At 39.7% G+C, this 25366-nt stretch overlaps 2 protein-coding genes across 2 annotated transcripts; both read right to left on the reverse strand.

Moving 5' to 3' along the window:
• Positions 1 to 605: 605 nt before the first annotated feature.
• Positions 606 to 8793, reverse strand: tomm40l (translocase of outer mitochondrial membrane 40 homolog, like). Its single transcript, XM_084918536.1, has 10 exons — positions 8671 to 8793; positions 5373 to 5587; positions 5214 to 5281; positions 4735 to 4827; positions 4552 to 4653; positions 3268 to 3373; positions 2995 to 3117; positions 2834 to 2910; positions 2645 to 2747; positions 606 to 1371 (listed from the first exon to the last, which is right to left on the reverse strand). Exons 2-10 carry the CDS (start codon positions 5584 to 5586, stop codon positions 1232 to 1234), a joined length of 1026 nt encoding a protein of 341 aa, XP_084774662.1. The 5' UTR covers position 5587; positions 8671 to 8793; the 3' UTR covers positions 606 to 1231.
• Positions 8794 to 9929: 1136 nt separating this feature from the next.
• LOC146363298 (putative ATP-dependent RNA helicase ddx6) lies at positions 9930 to 23684 on the reverse strand. The gene is made up of 13 exons (XM_084919523.1): positions 23517 to 23684; positions 20196 to 21311; positions 20000 to 20104; positions 19036 to 19165; positions 18287 to 18433; positions 18032 to 18126; positions 17798 to 17920; positions 17262 to 17390; positions 16862 to 16978; positions 16538 to 16601; positions 16335 to 16436; positions 14769 to 14982; positions 9930 to 13916 (listed from the first exon to the last, which is right to left on the reverse strand). Exons 2-12 carry the CDS (start codon positions 20436 to 20438, stop codon positions 14774 to 14776), a joined length of 1464 nt encoding a protein of 487 aa, XP_084775649.1. The 5' UTR covers positions 20439 to 21311; positions 23517 to 23684; the 3' UTR covers positions 9930 to 13916; positions 14769 to 14773.
• Positions 23685 to 25366: the final 1682 nt, after the last annotated feature.

Here is a 25366-nt window from a genome sequence, read left to right on the forward strand (position 1 = left end):
GTTCCTCCTCACAAACCTGTGATCAGGTGTAGCCTTCTTCTCGCCCTATGACACCCAGGCTCCAGCTCTGCTACAACCCTGAAGCAGATTGATGACAGATGCTGATTATCTGCCAAAACTGGGTCATTCTTGAAGGTTGCCAGGCAGAGATAATTCAAATTCTGTGAAATAAACGATATATTGTTGAGGAGAGCAACTGATGCTTTCACAATATGCTGCAGGAGTATAAAGGCTAAAAAATGGTCATGGTAGTGCCATTGCTAGGTGGATGTCAGGCAGCATATCATAGATAATTTAACAAGTGGGTATGAATAAGATGTGAAATAAATTGTGAAATAAAAAAGTGATACAATAGTTTTTTATAAAGTGTTGTAGGTGGCTAAAGCCTAAAAACATTTATCCCATTGGTAGAGTGTTGCTAGGCAACATGGCGGCAACATGGCAACAACATAATATCTGATATTAGATAAGATGTACCTGTGTGCAAAGTATGATTGCTCAACTCCTGAAGGTTCAGGAGTACGCACACAGCATCTACAAATGGCTCTTTTTAAAAAAAAAAAAAAAAAAAGTTGACGTTGACAGAAGGAAACGAGTACAACGTCCAGTTTTTGTAAGAAATTGTATTGATCAGCTTTGAAGAGGTATATACAGCTCATATATACTGTTCAGTATGTATGTAACATAAAAAAGGCAACAAAACAAGTGATGCATTGTGAACACAACATACAGTACAGTACACTCCTTCCTAACAGCTGGTAAACTTGTCTGTAACCAACAACTGATACTTCTTTCACTCACTGCACACCAAGACAGACTTAATGGTAAAAAAAAAATATTAATAAAAGAAGAGAAATTTTTAAATCAGGAGCAAAATAAAAACAAACATGACAGGCACTGAACTCAAACAAAGAGCTCTGTAAATCTGTCTTCTAATGTTACGTCCGCCTGCTGTCTATGTGTCTGTTTATGACGAGGGTCTGCTTGTTCCTGACAGGTAACATTATTCATCACACTACTGATCATCGAGGGGATTCGTCTTTAAGGATTAGAGTCAAATGTAGATTTATATTAACCGTTTATATTCACCACATGTGGTGAAAAATGATTTGAGGAAACCAGCACTATAATTATTGGTCAAATCTACCAAAGAGGTCACCGGCAGTTTTCGTGGTAAAGTCTCTAGGTCAGTGGTGCGTCTGCGCCGTTTGTGAGCCGGCACTACGTCGGCCTAACCGATGTTGACGCCAAAACCGCACTGGAACTTGTTTTTGCGGTGGTTGAGGAAGCCGGAGAGGGCCAGAGAGAGGGGCAGCGGGAGCAACTTCTTTTCCAACGTTGCCCCAACTATCCAGTTACTGTCAATTGAACCTGAAAGAGGCAGAACGGCAGATTTAAAGTAAGAAAAACTCTCAAATTGAGAAAGCCTTTGTGTACATGTACACAACCTGTTGCGTTTCACAGCTGGGTATGATCGTGTCAGTTTTTACCTCCATTTGAGTGATTTTGGAACATTACACTGGGATGAGACTTTGTGTGTGTGTGGGGGGGGGAAATACACCCAGCAATGTCTTTGCTTCCAGTTCTGGCTTCTTCTCTTCCTACATCAGCATTATGTGGCAGTAATGTGGCAACATCTATCATTCAGCAGAATACTGTAGCGGCCTCCTCTGCCTTAATGGCGGTTCTTGTCCAGAAAGTGAGTCGCATTCTTGTTATTGGGCAGCAGTATGACCTTAAGCACAATTTAAGTGGACACACAACAAGGGATCGTTGTGTGTAAGCTCAATGGATCTCTTGGATGAGATGAAAACTAATGAGGACTTATTTTCTTACTGCAGCAGTTACATTTCTGTTTGGTAAACCTACCAGATCCCATTGACAAAAACACAAATGTTATCTCACAGAACATAAACCATGAGGGTTTGTCAGGCTGCTGTGATGCTAGTTTGACTCCAAATTCGTCTTCTTTCAGGAGGCGCCTCCAGATCACCCTATCCCAGCATCCTTGTGCCACACTACATCCGTGAATCTTCTCTTTCCCAGCAGCTCCATATTCAGCATCCTTTGTCCAATATATTCACTATCCCAAAACTCATCCACCTTTACTCAAACAAAACTAACCCAATGAAGCAGTGGTGCCCTAACCAGCTGTGTGTGGGGGTGTCAGCACAGTCTGGAGGCTTTGATGAGAGTTCCTCATCAGTTCCTCATCACCAAGAGCAGTGAGACAGCAGCTCGAGAGCCAAAACACATCAAATACATCCTATACTCACCCTGGAAGAAGTGAACAACCTAAGGATGGGACGACGGGGCAGATTTAAGCTCGACTGCTTTAAATGACCCTTTTCTTTTTTTTTAATGTATAATCATTTGGAAATTCTGAGGGGCTTATAAAACTGGGACACAGTTTTGTTGCTAGGGGGACAATTTCTGATGCAAGCAACTTCAGATCTTCACAGCTCATATTTGACACCACAAGGTTTATAAAAACTCTAAAAACGCTATAAATGACAAAGCACATATATAGCGTCGACTTTGTTCTATAATCTGTCACAAAAATTTGGCTGCAAATAAAATGCAGCGATGGATGAAGATGAAACTGCTCTCCTGAAATTATTTTACCAAACGTGCACATTGTTACCTTTAAATTGTAAATTTGCTTTAGGGACATCTAGCTGGTAGCCAAACGACACACTGGTGTCTTGCATGCGGGCACTCGCCTCAAACTCCACACCGACCTGTAACTGTAGAAGAGACAGATCATCATGAAGGCTGACTGTAAAAATACTGAGTCCTTTCTTACAAAAGGGATACATGCGGATGCGGTTACCTGATCGTTGGCTTTATGGTAGTAAGATGCATGAGCTCCCGCTGAGCCGAGTGTTAAAGTGGCGATGTAGTTGTTGCCTACAGAGAAGTAAATCTATCAGTTAGGACATGTGTCTGACATTATAGTTCAGGCTTTGTATTAATCTTTAAACTGTGTCTCACCTGTGTATCTGCCAACTAAAGACATTACTGAGCCCTCCTCTCCAGGCCTGCGGTGATAAACCAGCTCCCCTCCCAGAGCCAGACCCGGCGTTATGGACTGGAGGTAGTGTGCGACGACGATACCTGACAGGTGCACGACAGCAAGATGACAACAGATGTTCAGGTGCAGATCACAGTTTTGGTTTTGTCTGACTACATAGCTGCTTTTCACCAATTTAAAAGAATAGACAACAGTAACAGTGACCTGCACAGCATCTGTGACTGATGACCTACCAGAGCCAACAAGGACATCTGGGTTTCCGAGCGTGACAGTTGCAGTAAAATCTTCTCCCCTGAACTCAGCGTCGCCCTGCCAGTTCACAAATTTGTGTTGCTGTGTCTGAGGATACAACATATTTAACAGTTAGAATCATGCAAGAACAATAACACACAAAATAGAAACATCTCAGAAGACATTTTTGAGCGTAGAAACTTCTCGCCACATGAAAAAATAAAGATAAAAATAAGAATCTGACCATGAAAAAACCCAGCAACTTCTACTGTATAATGATGGAGCAGATATAGACACTCTGCACACCTGGTGCTTAATAATCAAAGATAACTGGAAATGTGGCTGCTAACAAGTGACGCATCCCTAGTTTTATCCCACAGGGTTGTGTCAGAGAGTCCGGTGGAAAAATCTGTCAAACATGCAGAGGTGCCTGCTGTGGTGACCCCTGGTGAATAAGGGACCAGCTGAAAGCAGGTTTAGCTGGAAATGTGACTGGCACAAAGTGCTCTGAGGGGATTTATGTCAAAATGGCACGTCTTATCACAACGGAAAATATATGAATAAACTGTAAATGTAAAGGGTAAAAAAATGCCAACATGACACATTCTTTTACTCTTTACCCCTTGAAAGCCAACTAGGAGTAATCCATGAGGCTGTTTGTTGAACAGAGGTTTCTGTAATATTTCAGGTCTGCTTATGGAACAAATTAAATGGGTCTGCAACAGAGGGTGCAGAGGGTGGTCTCTGCATAGGCAGCTACTGAAAACTATTCTTATAGTCATCAAACACATCTTAATTAATATATACTTATGTGTCAAAATTGGCAATTTAGGGTACTGGGGAGGTCTTCAAACGTTGCCTTTATATAGAAAAAAAAAAAAGTCAAACGAGCATTTTACAGACATCAGCTGAATCTAGTCTAAAATTAGTGGGAAACCCCCCCCACACCCAAAATCAATCATTCGTAAAGTGTAAACTGTGATTTTGTGAAGACTTCAAAATATATTAAAACACTGGCTCAGTCTGATAAGGTCCAAAGCCTTTAACTTGTTTGAACTGTTGAATGATCTTTCTATTAAAAAGTATGTTGGTACACTAGACGGCCAAAGTTGGTTGGATTGTTTTTATTATTTTCTTTCTATGGAGTAAAACATTTTTATTTTTAAAGAAATTACTAAAAACTGCAGTGAATTGTTAACAAGAGTCACTGTAGAGCCCCACTCAACCCACACATTTTGATGGTTGTATTAAAGGGAAAAAGTCCAGACAGCAGTAAGAGTTTTCACCTGGAAGGCCACTTTGGATCGTATCCTGTTGGTGATCTGGTGGATGATCTGGGCGTTAAGGCTGCCGCTGTTGTCCATGTCTCCCACCATGACTGGAAAAGACTGAACAACAGGAGAGTGTTTGTATAACAGTTTAAACCACAGTGTACAGATGAGATTCACATTGAATTTAAGGCTTCATACCTCTGCTGGACCCGTCTGCTTCGATCCAACATACGTAGCACCGAACCTGTAGAGGGAATCTCCAGTGGTGCTCAGCAGCACAGTGTGAATCACCTGCAAGCACGCAGATTGAAAATGCACTTTATTCACATTTATTACAGTTCGCTGAAAACAGCCCAGTGACGGCAAAACTTTAGACTAAAACGACACCGTAAAATCTGAGTTTTAAATATGTTGCTGGACTTCATGAATCGACATAAAGGAAAATCGCTTCAGTTGTGCAATGACTGTAAAAACCTGCGTCAATGCCAAAGTTTGACATAATCTTATTTTGCTTCCAGTATTTATTCCCCCTCTCATTCTACAGACAGAGGGAATCTTAAATGTATATAATCTAACTATCTTCATCACACCATCCTTGAACATTCGGGTACACAGATATCAGTCGAGAAAGCCAATTTTAGCCAAGCTAATAACAAGGTTAAATGAGCTTAACTGACCTGGAAGTGATTGCTAAGACCTTTATTAACAACTAGCTTCACGCCTTCCATCTGCAAAGGAAAAACCTCTGAGGAGAAAACACACACAGGTAAGACAAATTGAGATCAAACAGACATTCCTCTCGAATAAACATTTTTTTTTAAACCTGCTCCTCTTACCTTTGCACTTCCGATGACACTCGTCAAACGCCCCTGGATTGGGCAAAGCATTTTCTGACTCCTGCTGCTGAGCAGAGGTTTCCCCAGTCTGGGGTATAACTGCGGAAACCGGAGGCATCCCAAAGCCCGGAGGCACCGTCAAGCCAGGGGCAGGAGTGCCGCCCGAGGCTGGTGGTGGTGGGTTGGGGGAGCTGGCAGCCAAAACACTGCCCATTCTGAATAGCCAGGAGAGAAACACAGAGACAGAGAGGGAAGGACTGAGTGAGTAGCTGATTTATAACGCAATAACAGACTGCCAGTACAAGCTGAGGAAACGTTAAACGTTAAAGGAAACTTATTATGGTTTTCTTCATTTTCTCTCATATCCTGTATATATACACTGTTACAACACTCACTCAAGTCATGGTTCCAGCAGCTTTTCTACTCTTTGTGCTGTATGATGTCAATAATAGCTGATATCTCCAATATCTCCAGGCAAATAACTCTGTCTGTGACCCACTTACTGTTTTAACCTTCTGTTTGTGAGGGTCAGCCAATCAGAACAATGTTGGCTTACAGGAAAAGAAGCTTAAGCAGCTAGTTACAGATGGGGGAGGAACTGAGAGTATATCAAGGCCCCGAATTAAAGGCCTAGGTCATGGATTATTTTGGACTAGAACGCTGTAAAGCCTCTGTAGTAAACATGTGGAGCTCGATATGAGCAGAATAGGTTTCTTTTCAACAATCAGCACTGTTAGTATAAGTATAATACAAATATGTCAATAACACAGGCAAACCTACAGACGACTCATATTTTATCCATATCAATTACAATATTATCAACTAACTTTGAGCATCAAAACTGAACCCAGCATAGTAACAGAGCCCCACCACAAAGAGTCCGATGCTATTGTTTAGCAACTGTCAGAAAAGCACTTCAGTATGGATACAAGGGATTCATAAGCTTGGAGTCTTATGATTTAGACTAACCAGTCAATCATCCTGAGCTGGTTCTAGTTCCCCAGGACGGCAAAAAGTTAATGAGCTGAGTTATCGGTCCACTCCACACTTAAAATAGTCCTGAGTGACTTGAGCAGGGTATGTTGTTGAACAAAACTGGAGTTTTAAAGTCAGAGTTTTCATGTCATGATGGTGACTTTCTTAACCTGGTAAGATCACTGTGGTGACTTCAGCTGAGGACATGAGCTGGTCCAGAGGAGATTATGTTCAGATTTGGGTTTAAAACTGAGAGGAACCATCACCGATTCTCCTTCTTCTAAATGTGATATAAATCAGATAATGTCTAATCAGACATTTCCACTCACCCCAAAACAAATCTGTGATACAAACCATTACAAAATAGGCCCCACAAGCACTGAAATTATGTAGAAAATAGCAGCTTTTGAATGATTTCAGAAAATGAATTATTTTCTGCAGCACCAGGAATACCTTTAGGTTTATCTTATATGCATCCCCTATTCTCTGATAACATCACTGCAGCAGCTTGCATTCAAGTGATCCTTATGTGCAGAGGAGTCAAATGACACAGCCTTTTATGTGAGTACACAGAGCTTGGAGCAGAAAGCATGGGCTGGGAAAGATGATAACCACTACTGTGACACTTGTTATCTTTGACAGGGGTTTCCAGTTTTGTTGAACCAGCAAACACAAAGTCAGTCTGACTATATCAGACCTGTGTTGTAGCCCACCCCTCTGTTTTCACACTAAAAACCCAAGTCAGCATAGTTTCCAAAATGACAGTAATAAATCGCATACACTTTAAAATATTAGTGTGAACATACAGAGCTGTGAATTTTTTTCGCCCTTTCTTGTTTCTCTTTTTTTCTTAATTATGAAGGAATAACGTTATCCAAACATACCTGGCTCTAAAAAACTACCTGCCCTCTATACCTAATAACTAGCTGTGCCACCATTGGCAGCAAAAACTGCAATCAAGCAACAAAGCAGCCCTGGACCATCACACTACCACTGCTGTGTTTGACTGTTGATATGTTTTTTGTTTAAATAAAACGCTGTGTTAGTTTTACTTCAGATGTAAAGGAACTCAAACCTTTCTAAAAAGTTCATCAGTCCACAGAATATTTTCCCAGATATCTTGGGGATCATTAAGACGTTTTTGGTAAAAATCCAGGATGCCATTTTTGTCCAGTCTCTTTCTTATTGTGTTTTTTCATCATAAACTCTGACCCTGAGTGAGGGTTAGAGTGAGAGCTGTTCTTTAGATGTTGTTTTTGGCTCTTTTGTAACTTCTTTTGGAGTAATTTTGGTAAACTGGCCACTCCAGTGAAGGTTCATCACTGTTCGAAGTTTTCTCCATTAGTGGATAATGACCTTAGCTCTCACTGTGGTTCACTGAAGTCCTAAAGGCTTAGAAATTGCTTTGTAACCCTTTCCAGACTGATAGATGTCACTAACTTGGTTTCTCATCTGTTCTTGATTTTCTGTAGATCGTTGCATGATTGCAGATCTTTTAACCTACTGCACTTTGTCAGAGGTTCTATTTAAGTGATCTGATAATTCATCAGCTCTTGCATTAATCAGGCCTGGGTGTGGCTACTGAAAGTCAATTCAACTTTCCAAAAAAATGTGATTAATTACAGTTTGGCTTAACAATAAGGGGTAATTACTCTTTCACAGCACTGTACCTTTAGCAGCAGCACCCTGTACCACTCTATGTCCCACCACCTGCCAAGCGCCACTAGGAGGATCCTGTTTCTCTCTGATGTTGCCATTAAGTCATAAACTTATAATTATGTAAATTAATATAAGCATATCACGGTGACAGATCAAACTGATCCTTTCGGAGTTTGGGAAGCGTTTGCTTGAACTAATTAAGCATTAAAACAGCAGTGCCTCAGGTTGCTCATGAATGAACATGTGCAGAATAGGTGTAGTGTCCCTTTAACCTTCCTTCCACACAGCTCACACTCATTCATTTGCAGTTAAGGTAAAAGAGGACGGTTAAATTAAACTAACAATGATGCGATATGAATGAAAATGTCCACAAACCAGCAATTATTATATACTCTCATAATCTTTTGTAGCTAACACCCTGAATGGGAACTGCCTCATGTATAAGAAAGCATGAATACGTTAGCCGTGCTAGCTCCTTTACCACCTGATTAGCTTGCTAGCTAGCTTTACAAACAGCAACTGACAGTCTGGAGATAAAACGCTGCTGCTTATGGAGGAAAACTGCGGCCGATCTGTGAGACAAAAGTTGCCGAACAAAACCGCCAACATGCTTCCACTGAAGCATCACGTTATATAAAATACAGAGCTTTCAAATGTTACTCACGTTGTGATTTCCAGAGGACGATACAGCCGGAAGTTGAAGCCAATGGCACCAACGAAGAAGACGCGGGAGACCCGCCTTTTTCGTCAATGCAAAATGATGATTGGATGAAGGAGCATGTATCCGCGGACATGATTGACGAAGTCATCTATCAGTCATATGAGGCGTCCTTGACGAATCGCAGGCCGGGCTTCGAGTTGATGTAATGCTCATTCTCAAGCATTATTGGCTAAACAAGGAACGGTCAGCCGTAAGGGGGCGGGGCGCTGACGCCGATTAAGAGAGACCAGCCGGGCGGTTGGTTGGAGTTTTAAGGGCGGTTGTAGTAAAAGGTGAAGAAGAAATACTTTCAAGGTCAAAAGGTAGCCTGAGGATCTCCAAGCAAACAAAAAACATTGTTTTCAAACAACAGGCCTCTGTCCCATTATGGCTACACAACGAGCAGCACCTTTGTATTTTGTAGCTGGAGGCCCAAAACAGTAGATGAACAGTTAGCAAGGTGGAGAAAGACGTACACATACAAACCCAGAGTACACAGAGAAAAATGTACTATCATCTTCCACTAGTGAAGTGCAATACTGCAAACTTTGGTATCCAGCCCACACCAAGTAAATACAGGGCTGATACCAAGAAGGACACTGATACAAGTTTAACCTATAAAGGTAGCTTGAGTGACCACTAAAATCATGATTCATACCTTCTGTAATAATTACTTAAATAAATAAAAATAGATGTTCAGATATTTTTCATAATGCATGTTTGAGGTGTGGCTTTTCCATTTCCCCAAAAATAATTTATTTACCACAATTCACATGTAGATAAAAATGGGTTATATACTGAACTTAGAGGATAGACACAAGGTCTTAATCCCATTGTGCTAATATCAATCAGATATGAGTACCAGCATTAGTGTCAACACTATCGATATTTGTATTGATCCACCCACCTCTCTCCCCAAAATACAGCATATCACTAGGGTTTGGATAGCTCAGTAGTCGTAAAAACTAAATGTTTAAATTCAGTGTCTGACTTATCAGATTGTTAGAGGCCCTAAAATTATCCTGGAAAAACATTTGTGGAATCAGAACTGCCAACAATCCAACAAACTGACATTTCAGATCTTTCTGCTTCTTTTGGCGTCTTCAGAGCACAAAATGTTTAGCTTGGTCCCATCAGGTCACTACAGATGTTCATCTAAAGTATGTGTGAAGTTGTATGGAATCAAAAAGGTGGAGAAATAAACAGCCAACAACAGCAGCCAGTAAAGTTCAGGTCAATTTATTGAATTTCTTATTAGGCCCTGAATATGCGTTTCCATGTTACAACAATTGAGGACAGAGTTGCTGGAATATACCTTGTGCCTCTTTAATGCATTTTGTAGGCAAAGAAACCCAAAAGCATTTTTTAATAGTAACAATGGAAGAACGTGTTTTTAAATGTCATCCAATCAAAACCATTTCAGTGAAAACAAAAATGGGTGAAATTATGGGACAGAGGGAGGAAACATGGAATCTTGTTTTATACCAATTCAAGTCCAATCTAGTCATGGTTTTAGGAAAACAGGGCCAAAAAAAGTACCAGTAAGTACAAGGAAGGGGAACAATTCAACAAAAGGATAATTTAAACCAACATTTATCTGCCAATTTAGATCATAAGCACCCACTTCTACGCATGCGACTTTGTCTTCATCTACTTTTAATTTTACCGCCACTGTTCTGCATCAAAGCTGCAGGGGGACTGCTGCTCAGCTTACAGCAAATCTGCTGAGTGTGTCATTAAAATTGGCAAAAACCTCCAGCAGCGGTCGAGTCTATTTTAGTGCAGCAAATCCACGGTAGAAATATTAGCGGCATTTAAGCCTTTAACACTAATAGTCCACATTAAGATGTTAACTTTTGTTTTACACCAGCAGGGAAAAAAAGAATATTCATTATAGTATCCAAGTCCTCACCCTTTCTCTGATTTTAAACTTTGAATATGTTTCTGATAATATCCCTGCCTCCCGCCCCTGTCAGCACTCCATTTAAAGAGTGCAAACACTCACATACAAAGACTTTGACGACAACAAAAACCAACATTCATGACCACATTCAGCATAACTTCCTCTGTGACAGGTTAAGCCCGACAAAACAACAACATCGACTTAATGCTGTAGTTTCTATCGGTTACGACGACCCCCCCCCCCTTCCAATTCAAAACATTCGACTGAGTCGAAATGAGGCCGCGCTCGTTACTTTAGAGTGTAAGAATGTTACAACTGACTGCGCAAACAGCAAATATATAGCTAAGAAACAGCTGGCAGATTCATTTCATCTCATCCCTAAAGTAAAAATCCAACCATTTCACAAAGATCTCGGGTGTTCAGTTAAATATCTAATTTTCTGTGTCACAGAGGAGTTTATGGACTGACTGTCAGGGAAGTGAGTAGGAACACAAACCACTGAAGGGAAAAAAAAAAAAAGAAAACAAAAAGAAAATCTCATTAGAAATTATTTTTTGTGTTCACAAACATCAACTTCTGGAGCAAGCGGGAGATGGAAAAAAAACAAAAGGAGAAGGATAAAGAAAAAAATAATCACATCCCTGACAACTGTAAACACCCACATCAATACTTAAGACATCGTACTTGACCAACAAAACACAGTCTGCACGATAAGCTCGCGTACACGCAGCCTCGAGCTACAACAACAGGTCAGTTTGATTCTTTTAAAATCATGCATGAGTAACAAATTTGGCTCCAAATCAACTGAACCTGTTGGATTTATCCACAGAGATAAAGCTGTTCGGATGAGGCTGCATGTAAACACGATGACTCCTTATCAACTGCACACACACTCTTTAAAACACACATACCCACAAACACACACCCACCCCAGATCAATCAACTCGCACGCGCACACACACACACAGATCCCACATCAATCAACTCACATGCACACACACACACACACACACACACACACACACACATCCCAGATCAGTCAACACACACTCGCTCATACAACATTCAACTTTTTTGGTTTTGCTTCAATGTAAATCCTGAAAATCTATTTCAAGGAAAACAAAAGGAAACGATACAAGTCTACTTCCTCTTCCACCAATGAAGCAAAGCATTTTCATTTTTTCTTTTTCCTTTTATAACTGTAAACAACGAGTGTAAACAATGAATCATTTACCATTTTCTTTCCTCAAAATGATTCAGAATACCTCGTATAAAGATTGCCCTACTGGGGGAAAAAAATAAAATAAAATAAAAATCACAGCACTTTGATCTTCCATCACGCAAACGTTGAACAGGTTCAAGGAGATCACAGTGCTTCATCACTTTCCACAAACTCTTGTTTGTTTGGTGTAACTCTCTGGCAGTCAAAACATAAACAAGTTTTGTTTTTTTCCCCCAACTTCTGGGGGAGAAAAAAAAAATTACAAATAAAACAAAATCAATGCTTTTTGACTATGCTTTAAGTCCCAGAGAGATGATTCAAGATGCTCGGTGAGCATCTGATAAAACACTTGGCTTCTGCAAAACTCACCCCAAAAACTCCAAAGGTTACCCAGTGCTAAAGCCTCACCCTGTTCCCACCCCCCAAACTGCTTAGAGCAACAAAAATAAATCTTAAAAAGCAAAATTTCTTTTTAATAATTAGTGATGATCTGTGAGGGGGCGGGGAAAAAAAAAAAATCAGCTGCCTGTTCAAAGATGCTACAAGTTTGCTTAAAAGAAATCTACCCCTCACAAAAATTGTCACTTAAAAAAAAAAAAAAAAAAAAATAGAAAATGTGTAGGCTGTGGGGAGAAAAAAAAAAAAAAATTGTTGCTGCACGAGAGAAAAAAAAAAAATTAGTTGTTTCCAATTGACTTTATATGTGGTCTTTTAAAGACTGAGCGAGTTTCATTCCTCTGTGGTTCATGAAACCAACTCACATCCAGTTTGTATTTCATTAAAGCAAAGCCTGAAGCGGAGCCTCTACTGCAGCAGCAACGTGAAGAGCTTGGCATTAAACCACTGGGCTGCACAGCTATTATTGGCAACTAATACATTCACCGATGTTAATTTTGTCATGAGGGCTTAAAAACACATTTCCACCGTGTGTTTCCTCGATTAAAAAAAACAAACAAACAAGCAAACAAAAAAAAAAACAAACAAAAAATCAGAAGCTGTGTGGGGAAAGAAAAAGTTAAAAGTGTTGTTTTGCACCAATCGTGGACATGCTGAAGCTCATTTATCAGCCGTTTTGAACTAATCTTGAATGCATCATCCTTTTCAGGAAAAGAGAACATATTTTCATCCAGCAGCTACAGCGACCAATAGATTTACACTATTTACCAGTCAATATATATATATTTTTCTTAGCTGTAAAAGAACAACAGCTTTAATTTAATGAAGCTGCTATTCATCTCCCATGCTGCTTGTGTGTATCTGCAGGCCAACATACTCTACGAATCAGTACAGGGGCCGTCTTCTCACATTAGCTCTGCTCATGTTTTATTCAAGGTGGAAGGGAAAAACAGTCACGTAGTATTTAAATAAAGCTGCCCTTTTTTTTTTTTTATTGCAACGTTCACATTAAAAACAAACGTTCACATTCAGGATGGTTTTGAGCCATGTTTCTGCACACCTCTCAGCGGGAGAGCAGTGTGTGTGTGTTGTCCTTTTTTCCTTTGCATAATGACTAAAGTTTCAATAAACTCGGGTTAATATTGATTCGTCTTTGTGCTCGTACTCTGCTGCGTGACAGTCGGCAGCAGGCTATGAATGGATGAGTGCACACGGGAGTCAAGTAAGGCACTTAAGTGACCACAGCAGTGTGAGTGGACAGAGTGATGGCTGGTGTAAGTGCACCACTTTAAAAAAAAGAAAACAAAAAACAAAAGAAAACAAAAAACCACAAAATAGACCAACTTTGCTGCTGGAAGTGAAAACTGTCTCCAAAGGCGACGGGTTCAAAACAGCTCATTTCTCTAATTCTAGGAATTGTTAAGCTTTCTCACGGTCCCAGCTTGGTGCAAAGCACACTTTAAACTTCTAAATGTATAAAATAATGAGGCAGCTCTTGTTGAGGAAAAGCTAAAGAAATGCTCCAAAATAAAAACAGCCTTTGTTTCTTTTTTTGTTTGATTTTTTTTTTTTTAAAGACATCCATTCCACAGGCTCGGAAAACAAGTGACGAATGTGAAAATGAAGAGTTGCCTGAAGCCTGCGTGCAAGCGCTGATGTCTGTGCAAAAGCCCGGTGTGTCTCAGCGTCCTGAGGAAGAGGACAAAACATGGATTAGGAGCACATCGTCAGTCAAGTTACCAACACAAGGAGCCACACTGCATCTGAAATCATTCACTACTCACTTGAGTGGGCTGTATAGTGAGTCCGGCATTCTTTTAGACTGAGTAAGATTATACCCTACATGGTATTTTTCCTCATAGGGGTAAGAATGACTTTGATAAAGCAAGTGAAAGGCCACACATTGATAAAAACTCCCCCCAAAAAACCAAACAGAAACACAACACAGAGCTGGTAAGGCAAGTTGCTGCAAACTCTTCCATGGATCAGCTGATCCTCGCTCCATGATTTCAGTCATTAAGTGTTTAATTTTTTTTTACACATCCTTTTGTGCAAACAGATTAGTCCATCCTGACAAAGCTACAGCTGTTATGATTTTTGGGAGAGATTTTAGGCCGGATTTTTAATATGCTGCGTGTGCATAACAGAGACAAAGGCGCGAGTAGTCTCTGACAGCATTTCATTTTGCTGATCTAAATCTTTCACAAATCTAGCAATCTTTGGCAATTTTTTTAATATAAACCTCTGTTTTTTTTCCCCATGTTAGAAATCTAGTTCACCACTTACAGCAGTTTGCTTTGCCCACCTCTACATGCCCAAAGTTACTTGCCATTTAATTTAGCTCATGCTAAACTATATATTTAAAAAGGTAAGGAAAGCATTTTAAAATGAACTTGTTCACATTTAAAATCATGGTAAATATTGACCAAATATCACCCTGACTTTACTTTTAATCATAGCTGTGAAGCTCAATACATAGAACTCCCGGGATAGACAGCAGTGAATGATTTCAGACAACCTCGCTTTTTCTTGGCATCGCACCTGTTTTAGGTGCTGTCCTGTTGGCGCTTCTCCTCGACCTCCTCCACGTCACAATCCCCGCTAGTTGAGTGGTACTCTGCCACATAGAGGCTCTTGTCGATGCTGCTGGGAATGGGCTTAATGTCGGTCACCAGCTGGTCTTCAATGGCCTTCAGGTTGAAGCGATCCTCCGATGTGATCAGGTTGATGGCCAAGCCCAGGTGTCCAAACCGCCCTGAGAAACATGAGAATGTGGTTAATATACAATGTCCAGTTTAAACTAAAAAGTATGTCATTAATATTGTGGGGGGAAAATAATCAAATAAAATAGTACTGTAGAGAAACTGTTCCCAAGGGACATCAGAACATCAAAACCATGACATCAGTCACAGTCTGAAGCACTGTGAGCGTGTCAAACATGAAAAAACAAAAAAAACAACCCCATGAATTTGGCAACTTGTGTCACGTGGCGAGACGTCACAGATGCAGATTACGAAGTCCAAGCCTGTAGTAAAGCTTTAGTTTTGTGCTTTCTAACTAGTTTGCTTTTTCCTGTTTCACTTCATGTGGAAATTTTGGTTTGTGTTTACTTTCATTTCAGTTACTTTGCAGATTGAATTCACTCGTTTCAGTTTAGTTTTTAAAATAGTATCATAACACAGACCATATTTTTCAGAGGCGGCTTTCACAAGTTCAGAATGGACGTAAAATTACAAAAAGTACTTTTTGAAGGCAGTTGAGTCACAGATTAAAGCGCTAAAGCCTGATTACAAAGGCTATGACAACAAAATTTATCAAACTTCCATGAACTGAAGGAGATTTACTCTGTTAAAAACAGGGCAATTGTTAGAGCGAATAGCAGTTTATGCTCAGCACTGTCATCCTTACAGGCAGTAACACCAGTTTTTGTAAAGCTACGATCCCCCACCACCACCACCACCACCACCCAACATGTTGTATCAGATTCTGCTGACTCTGATTCTGTTGGAGGACTCTTCCTCTTAAAAAGGGAGTTCTTCTTCCCCACAGTTGCCAGGTTGCTCCCAGGGGGATCGTCTCATTGACAGAGTTTTTGTTCTACTGCCTGCATCTTACGATAAAGTACCTTGGGATGGCCAATATTATAAACTGATGCTGAATTGTAACCTGAGATGCACAGGTAGGCTTGTGTGTTCAGTTTAAAAACTTATGAGAGCAGGCCAGTTTCTACATCAATGAGCTGTTATGCAGAAAATCAGATCTTTTGCTTCATCTCTTTTAGTGGTGAAGTAGTGACTTATTTTTGTTTAGCAGAAGACTACAAATATACCAGTGACCCACTTTTCAACCGTAACTGTGGCTTTAGGGTTAGCGACAGGATATTTAGACCTCTGATGGTTAAAATGAAAGTTTTAACTGTGACATAAGAAAAGAAACACTTTTCTCTCATTGTGCATCAGGGGTTGCTGTGCGCCATGGTTTCTAGCTAAATACAAGCCAGTTATAAACTTTCAAGCATCCTGGAAAACAATTTCATTAATAAAAAAAAAAAAAAAAAAAGCAGGTAAGCTTTAATGATTTACATTTACAAACAAAAACAAAACATACCTGATCTTCCAATACGATGGAGGTAAGTCTCTGCGTTCTTCGGGAAGTCGAAGTTGATAACCACGTTTACCGCCTGGATGTCAATTCCTCTGGTGAACAGATCTATTGGAAGGCAACAGAAGATTACAGCAGTGCTACAACATACCCTGGATTAACTCTGAGGCTTTTGTGATGCACAAGTATATATTCCCGTTAAAACTCACCAGTGCACACCAGATTTCTGCACAGTCCATTTCTGAAGTCGTGGAACACACGGTTTCTGTATTCCTGGAGAAAACAAATGATCGCAAATCATTACTTATCCAACATCAGGATTTGCTTTTCTTCAGCCTGAAGAAAATGTATTCCTCATTGAAATATTCAGGTATTTTAATACCGTGATCAAAGTAATTTTAAGGTTTTAAAAGAATCTAACATTAATATTTATATAGATGGAGGATTACGAGCAGGCATATTCTTTTATTTTGCACCCGTCATTAATTTGAGAGCCCACTAATGTTCTGTTAGCATAAAAACATTGCTCTCACCTGCATCATTTTAGCGTGGATGTAGAAGCAGGAGTAGCCCAGCTGAGTGATCTTCTTGGCCAAGAGCTCCACTCTCTGAGTGGAGTTACAGAAGATGATTGACTGGTTGATTTGAAGCTATGATGGAGAGGGGGAAAAAAAGAAGTTATTCATAGCTCAGAATGAGCCTTTGAGGGCATTTTCATCTGTGGAAAGTAAAAGCAATAAGCCTGTGTTTCCTTATCTGATAAAACCTTTTAAAGAAAGGAATTAAAATAAAATAAAATAAAATAAATAAAAAAATAAAGGTAAAGGGAGTAAAGTTTAAGCAGGAAACACTGGATTAACACGGGCTAACTTATCACTTTGAAAGAAGTGTACTTGTGGTCACAAAGTAACCGCAGTTAACAGAGTCGGTTACCCTGGAGAAGAGTGTGTTGAGGCAGTGAACTTTCTGCCTCTCTGTGACGTAGGCATAGTACTGAGTAATGCCCTTCAGAGTCAGCTCCTCCATCAGGTTTATCTCATAGGGCTTCTGAAGGTGCTTGGCCTACAGCAAAGACACAGAGAGATAACAGTTTACACAGTGCTTTTAAAAATTTGTTTTCAGAACTGTAAAAGCTTATAGGACATTTCTGTCATGATCATTTTCTGCTCTTCTTTATGGAGAAATTTCTTTTTGGATGCACTGTCACTGAAACCACCACACAAGTAGTACCTGCTTAGATACTCAGAATTTCAAAAAAGACTTGTACAAACAGTAAAAGCAATCGTATCCTGTGACTGTAAACTAAATTTGCTTTAGCTGAATCAACCCTGCAAATGTCCACAACAAAGAAAGAAACAGATTTGGGCGCGACAGGAGCGGAGCTCGGTCTGCAGTGTGAGCTAAGTGGAGCCAAGTGGCTCTGAGCCAGCAGGCTGGACAAGCAGCGCAGTAATTAGCCGTCTACTCACCATGAACTTCTGCACACTGATGGGGAAGGTTGCAGAGTAGAGCAGGATCTGTCTGTTCTTGGCCAGGAAACTAATAATATCTTCAATAAGCACCACAAAATCCTGAGACAGCAGCTTATCCGCCTGAAGAGAAACAGAATAATAATTACCATGAAGCAAGCCTCTTTTCTTACCCTATACAACACAATACATAAAATAACAGCTAGTTTCTGAAATGACTTTACTCATATTTACCTCATCCATCACCATCATCTGGACTTTATCCACCTTTGCCACTCCCTTCTTTATCAAGTCCAAGATCCTGCCAGGCGTGGCAATGACCACATGCACTATTGTGAAAACAGAACTATGATTATCATCAAAACTTCCTTTCTACGGGGCATTTTGTGACAATATTTAACAACAGATAACACACTGAATTCAGTGTGACAACCCGCATAACCTCTCATGGATAAAAGTACCACAAAGCTGGTTGATATGAATCTTTACCGGTCTCATCCAGACGCATGATGTCATCTCTCAGGTTGGTACCCCCGGTGGTGGCCATGACTTTGACTCCTCCCAGGTGTTTGCTGAGCTGGATGCAGATCTGGCTCATCTGCAGTGCCAGCTCACGAGTGGGCACCATGACAATGGCTGGAAAATTAAAAAAAAAAAAAAAGGTAGTAGAGATTACAAACATGATAGATGGTATGTGATTTCACAAGCTGTTTTCACGCATGAAATTAATCTGGCTTTTAGTTTTACAGTTGTCCTTTCTGCTAGGCAGCACACAGCAGGAGACAGTGCACTCTTTGCTGGGTTCGGTTTAGCTGTCTGGATAAAAGTGCAGTAGGCAGCACAAAGATGGCCACTTGCTATATTAGCTGTGCCTTCAAACATCACAGAGACTTTGCACTTGAGAACTTAAAGGTTAATGGCAGGTGAGGTCCATCCCTGTTGGCTCAGTCCTAGAAAAGATCTGGGCTGCAGTGCATGTGTGAAATCTGCTTTGAAGGCAAAGCATAGAACCAACAGAACAAACAAGGCTGGCGAGACAATGACGATGCATTAGCTTCTCTTTCTATAGCACGTGCTTTGTTTCCTAGACAAACTGAAGGAAATGCCATGTCAGGTAAAATGGAAGCATAGGAAAACAACACAAGTTAAAAAACACCTTAAAGAAAAAGGTAGTTAGAACTGTAGCCAATAAAGCTTATATTTGGAGTCCAACTATAAAACCAAAGGCAGTGCCTCACCCTGTATGTGGTCCTTTTTCAGGTCTATCCTTTCCAGCAGTGGGATGAGATAGGCTCCACTTTTCCCTGTTCCATTCTTGGCTCGGGCCAGAATGTCCCGTCCAGACAGGGCGATGGGAATGCTCTCCTCCTGCAAGGAACCAACAGGCAAACCGTCTGTCTCATTACACAAACATACTTTCCTTTTTTATTTTATGAACACAAATGAAATGTGTGTCTTTGTCTTACATGTTTAAACCATGGCATTTGTGCTTTTAAGGTAGACCATAAAAACAAAAAAACAACCCGAATTGTGTCAGCATGTGTAAGCATCTCTCAAATCAAACAAACAAAATAAAAAAATATATAAAACTGTATGACCGTACAAGTAACCCAGGTTTTTTTCCCCTTCATCCACAGTGATAGTTAAAATTAGGTAATGGAGATAAAGCCACTATTGTATTAGATTCTTGTAATAATTCACTTGTCTTGTCACCAGGCTGTTACATTTTTATGTCAGTTCACATTTATATTTTCTTTTCAGTTAAATTATAAGTTTAAGGAAATTATTTGTTTAAAAAGACAAGATTCGTAAAGTTTAACAAATCTGATTTACTTTATAATGAGAAATAATCCTGATCTAAAAAGTGAACCACATCAACCGTGCTGCAGATGATGTTTACTTTTAATGTTAATTTTTGATGAGTTTTAAAGAGAGTACAAAAGAAACAGGATGAAAACAACTATTCTTTTTTTAAAAAGTCAAACGCTGACGCACAAATCAACTGATATTGGCGTATATACTGTCAAAAATTATTTTTTTCCCCAAAAAACACAACAGAATACAGACAAATGTGTTTGTCTAATACAGAAATGCCCAGCAGAATGGTTACATGTGTTGAGTTTTCTGTCAACATAAAATTGGAAAGTTAATCAATGGGGTCTATTTGGAAAGAAGATAAATGATAATAAATATTGAGCATACCTGAATAGGGGAAGGTTTCTCCCAACCCATCTCAAAGATGCCCATCAGGAGTTCTCTTTTGAGACAATAATCTTCAAACTCATTCCCCTTTGTGGACGTCACATCCTGCAGTGGTCACAGAAATGGTTAGGACATCAGGAGAAAACTAGTCTGAAGCGAAAGCATGATAAGAAACTGAAATCAAATTTTAACTCACTGAGGTTTTGACCCTGTTGTCTTTGGGAGGGAGCTGTAGGCTCTTTTTCCAGTCATCTCCAAACTTAATACCACCTCCGTCCTGAGAGGCTCCTCCTGCTTTCTGGGGAGCACCCAAAGTCTTTCCTTGAGTTGTTGGTGCTGGCTGGACTGCAGCTGGTTTGGTCTGCCCTCTGAGCTGCCCGTTCTGCTTATTCAGTCCCATGACGACCGGGCCCACATTTTCTGTTCTGGCCGTTGCCATTTTCCCTGTTTTTGTCTTCTTTTTTTCTGTCCTTTGAAGTATTAGATTTTTGCGTCTTAGGTTTAATTTTTAAAAATTCTCTTCAGATGTAAAAAAGTTTAATAAAGCATTAACAAACGATATTCTCTCTCTTTTTTTGTTTGAAGTCCAAAGCTGACGACAGAAGTGGATTCGTAGTATTTACATATACACACGTACGTGCAGTTCGGTCCCCTTCAACAACAGAGTGACTGACGTACACAAAACAACAACCAAAAAAAAAAAAACTTTTTACACAAGAGCTCTTCAAAATGAAGAGAAATTTGCATTCATATGCATGAATATACTTGTCCACAATATAGAAAAATTATATGTGAACAAGTATCGAAGCAGTTCAAGTCCTGAAACAGAACAACTAAGGCAATCTGAACTTGGGGATCTTCAATATAATCTTACTTCAATACTTAAACTTCTCTTTGTAAATTGAACAGTATTTCTTATTTCCACTTTTGAGTCCATTAGAGTTGCTCAATATCCCTGTTCTTGACAAAATGAAAGGAAAAAAAATGCCCAACTTTGTACAAGTATCTCCCCAAAATTATAGTCCGTAATGCTTTCTGTTTATTTCCACTGTGTGGGTATAAGTCACTCCAAAAAAAATGGATCCTGAAATCAAAAATCACACAAGGGGTAACTGAGTCCAAAGCCCAAAAAGCTTTCCACCCTTGCTGAGTCTTCAGTGTGTGTGGGGGGTGTGAGCTTCCTTTCTCCTCCAGGTGTTTGACCTTCTCTCCTTCGACACCACAGCTCTTCAGCTCAGTCTGAAGTGTGAGAGTTGTGGCCTGATCGCCTGCTGCCTCCTCAGAGTCAAAGCCAACAACTCAGACTCCTCACCTAAAAGAAATAAAAGCACAAGATTTTAAATTTTTAAATGACCATGAACAGCTGACTTTAAGTCCCAGTTATAAGTAGTTTACCTATTTACTCTCTTGATCATCAGTTGCCCTGAAGATCATAACCCAAAATAGGTAAATAATGATTACAAAATGAGAAAAAGAAGCAAGATCTCATAAATAAACAATTCTGCATTTTTGGGATGTTTGCATTTAAAGCCATCAGGCTGCTATGTTTAACTTCTTATCAGATTACTTGTAATTTGATTTCTTTGCATAAAAACAGGTAGGACTCCCAGTGGCCTCCATAGCTTTAAAATTGCCCTGTTCCAAAGTAGACCCAAACACTAACAAATATTTTTTGTTCCGTTTTGTTGGTAAATAAATTTACTTTCAGCGCTCGTTATCTGTGACAGCAGAGATGACAGCGTAGGTGGGGATGTTCCAGATCCTGTTTTAACTTTTCATAATGCCACCAATAAACCACTACTGTTTCAACTGAAAACTACCTCTAACTAAACAAAAGGATTCGCACCATCAAATTTTACAGGAGATTAAAACTCCTGAGTGTCAAAGACATGCCTGATCATCTACATCAGAATTCCCTACAAAATTTGAGATCTGCAGCTTCTCATTTCAACTTATTGAAGTGCACATATGTACCGGAGCAGTTATTGCCAACATCCTGCAGTCAAAAACAATACACAAATCAATCACAAAATACACTAATGTGACATGTAGTCACATAGCTGGGTTTCAGAGGGGTCTGTGGTTATGATGTACCTATGGCATATATCTAACCCTTAAGTCTAATCTGTTCTGTTAAGGGTGTCTCTGAAGAAATGTTACACACACAGTCAGTTGGCTTTGAAGTAATGGAGCAGCAGCTACAACGGGCCACACAGAAACCTAGTCTGCCAGTCATTCTCACATATTTGACAACGGTTAAACTCCAAAAGCCCACTGCTGGCCTGAGTAAATAAACACGGTCACCTCGATCCCTGTGTAGATATTTGCAAATGTGGGTAAAAGAACGGTAGTGACATGCTGCAGATGCAAAAATGCACAGGGAAAAAAAATCATCATCAAAGCCGACTTTTCTTATGAATCTACTGTTACTAATATTTATTAATTCTTTATTTAAACTGGCAGCATTCTTACATGATTTCATATTAAATATTGATGCTAAATGCAACATAGTGAAATAATAGTGCTGTAATAGAACAGTTAGTAGTAGTTCGTTTATAAGCATATAGATTAATTACAGAATACCTACAGAGTAACTAACTAATGAATATTCAGTATATAGAAACACTGAATATTTCCGTATTAAAACACCATAATCAACAGGCTGTGCCACTTTTATTAAAAAGCTCAAACTGCGTTTTCGGCTTCTTGCAGACCCTTCCCCCTTCAGTTAAAGTTGTTGAGAATCTGCTCTTTTGTTAGTAAAGTTGGCCGACTTCTGCCCTGAACAGTGATAAATAAAAGCGGCAGTTATTTGCAGAAAGCGACACTCTGCTTCAGCACTCCGAGGTTAGAGAGGTGAACCTGCCAGGTGGCAGCCCTCAGATTAACGAAGCCCAAACTGTCAGGATTTTTTTCTTTTTTTAAATTGAGTCTATCCTTTACTGAAGGCTCAAATCAGCTTGAAACAAATCAAACAATCACAGTTTGAATCGACTGCCAAAAGCTGCTCACAGCGTCATAACTTTACCAAGTTTTTTTTCCTCCACCGTTCAGACTGCACATTAGCTCAAACTTAATTTTCACGCAGTTTTCCAAACGCAGTCTGAAATTAATTAACTTTAACACACCAAAACAATTACTATGGATTTGATAAACTTTACTTACCTTCATTTATTGATTAATATCTTACATTAACGCTGCCTCTAAGGAGAAACACTAAATACGTTATGCTAACGGAGCTAAAGTTAACGAGCGACTGAGCCGTTAAAACGTTCGTTCGTCTTTTATTTTATGATCTTTTAATTTATCATAACGATAACAATGCGATAAAAATGTACTTTGACTGGGTTAATTCTTTTGCAATGTTTCCACTAAAGCTTCATGGAATACGGCTATCCCCCGGACTAATTTAGCACAAATAACTCCACTCGCTAACGTTAGCTACATGCTAATCTGCTCATAGCAACTCAGATGTTTTTTTACAGAAAGTAAACGCCTCAAAGCTCCGCAAACCTACCTTTATTGTTTTATTTTTCTGCAAGGAACACTCACTGCGCGGTCGATCAACTATTTCCTTTACAATAAGCTTCAATCACTGATTTTTTTCTGGATATAAATCTCCTCTATTGTGTTTCTTCTTCCTTTAAATCAACATGGTCGCCTCTTCTTCGTCTCCTCTTCCTCGTCGTCTCCCTGCTGTTTATCACACGTGAGACTCCATGACGTTGCTGCCACCTGCTGGCGCACCTAGTTACTGCTACATAGGATTTATATTTTTAACTATAATTATATTATTCATATTTTTATTTTTATATTTTATGGAATGATTAAATAAAAGTTGAATATAAAAAAAGCTCTGTAAAGCGATCAATATAGCATTCTCATTGTGTACTTTATCTAATCAGCCACAGAGTTTTCTTCTTAGTCATAAACGCACCTTTTATACAAAGTCACAAAAAGTGTCTAATTACCTGAAACACAGCTCACAGTTGTTTTAGATCTTTGCTCACACATTCTTTGCTCAAGGTTACAATCACCTACCGATCATAATGGGTTCAAATGAGTTTAAATATGCACTCTTACTGCTCTGACTCCTTAACATTGTAAACCTGTTTCCCATAATGTTTGGTACAGAGATGAATGGTAAATAAAAGCAGAATGCAATGATTTTCAAAACATGTAAAAGTAAGCTTCCTAGCTCAGGCAACATTGCTGGCAGCTTACACTGAGGGAGCAACAGCTACATTCTTGCTAAAAAAAAAATCTAACCTACATCCCCGAGAGGGTCTATAATAGAGGGTTAATTTGAGGATGGGTACCTAGAGGGATGAAGTATCTCGGGATTAGGCTAAGCCAAGATATGGAGGACCTACCCCAACTCAATTTTGACCCAGTCATACTAAAAATAAAAACAAATATAGAAAAATGGAGCAAGTCTAAGGAGCTTGGAAAGAAAAGCGTCTGGACTTCTTCGAGTTGCTTGAAGACGTTTCACCTCTCATCCGAGAAGCTTCTTCAGTTCTAAGGGTCAATGGTGGGGAGTCCCAGATTTAAACCCAGTGGGAGTTTCCCCCCAAAGAGGGACAAAGGACCCCCTGATGATCCTCTACCTAATCACATGAGCCAAGGTGTGAAAGCGGGTGTGGGTCCCAATCAGCCAGGGTTTCGGGTGAGCTCATTGTGAAACCTGGCCCCACCCTATCATGTGATTTCCTGAGGTCAGATGGCCCAGGATGTGAGTGGGCGTTAAGGCGTCTGGGAGCAAAAAAATGGAGCAAATTAAAAATCTCATTGTGGGGCAAAATAAATATTGTAAAAATGATTATAGCTCCCCAATTCAACTACGTAATAATCATGTTACCAATTGTGATACTGCCTGTTTTCTTCAAACAGAATAAAAACTTAATTAAGCAGTTTCTGTGGGATGGGAAAAGGGCAAGAATCAAGCTAAGTAAATTATATGGCCCTAGAGAGAAGGGCGGCTTAAGTTTACTCGATCCAAGACTATATTCAATCTCATTCGAGGTGGCAAAATTGGTTAATTACTGGGGAAAAAAATCAAGCTGGACAGGAATGGCTGCGTATAGAGTCTGAGATTTATACCCATTATGACCCAAAATGTATGCTGTCTCAAAGCCGCACTTCAACGAACGCAATTTTGCTTCACTCTAGCCAGGTATGGCTGAATATAGAATTCTTAAAATATCCCTTCATGTGCAGTTTTACTCATCGCTTTGGAACAATCCAGCTACTCGTATAGGGGAAAAAAATGGTGTTTTGGAAATTGTGGCAGTCTCATGGCATAAATGTTATTAGTGACTTATTTAAAGATGGGGAATTTATGTCCTATATAGATCTTGTCCAAAC

This window comes from Perissodus microlepis, chromosome 22 (assembly GCF_051167445.1).
Source record: "Perissodus microlepis isolate ML-2025 ecotype Zambia chromosome 22, ASM5116744v1, whole genome shotgun sequence".
NCBI lineage: Eukaryota > Metazoa > Chordata > Actinopteri > Cichliformes > Cichlidae > Perissodus > Perissodus microlepis.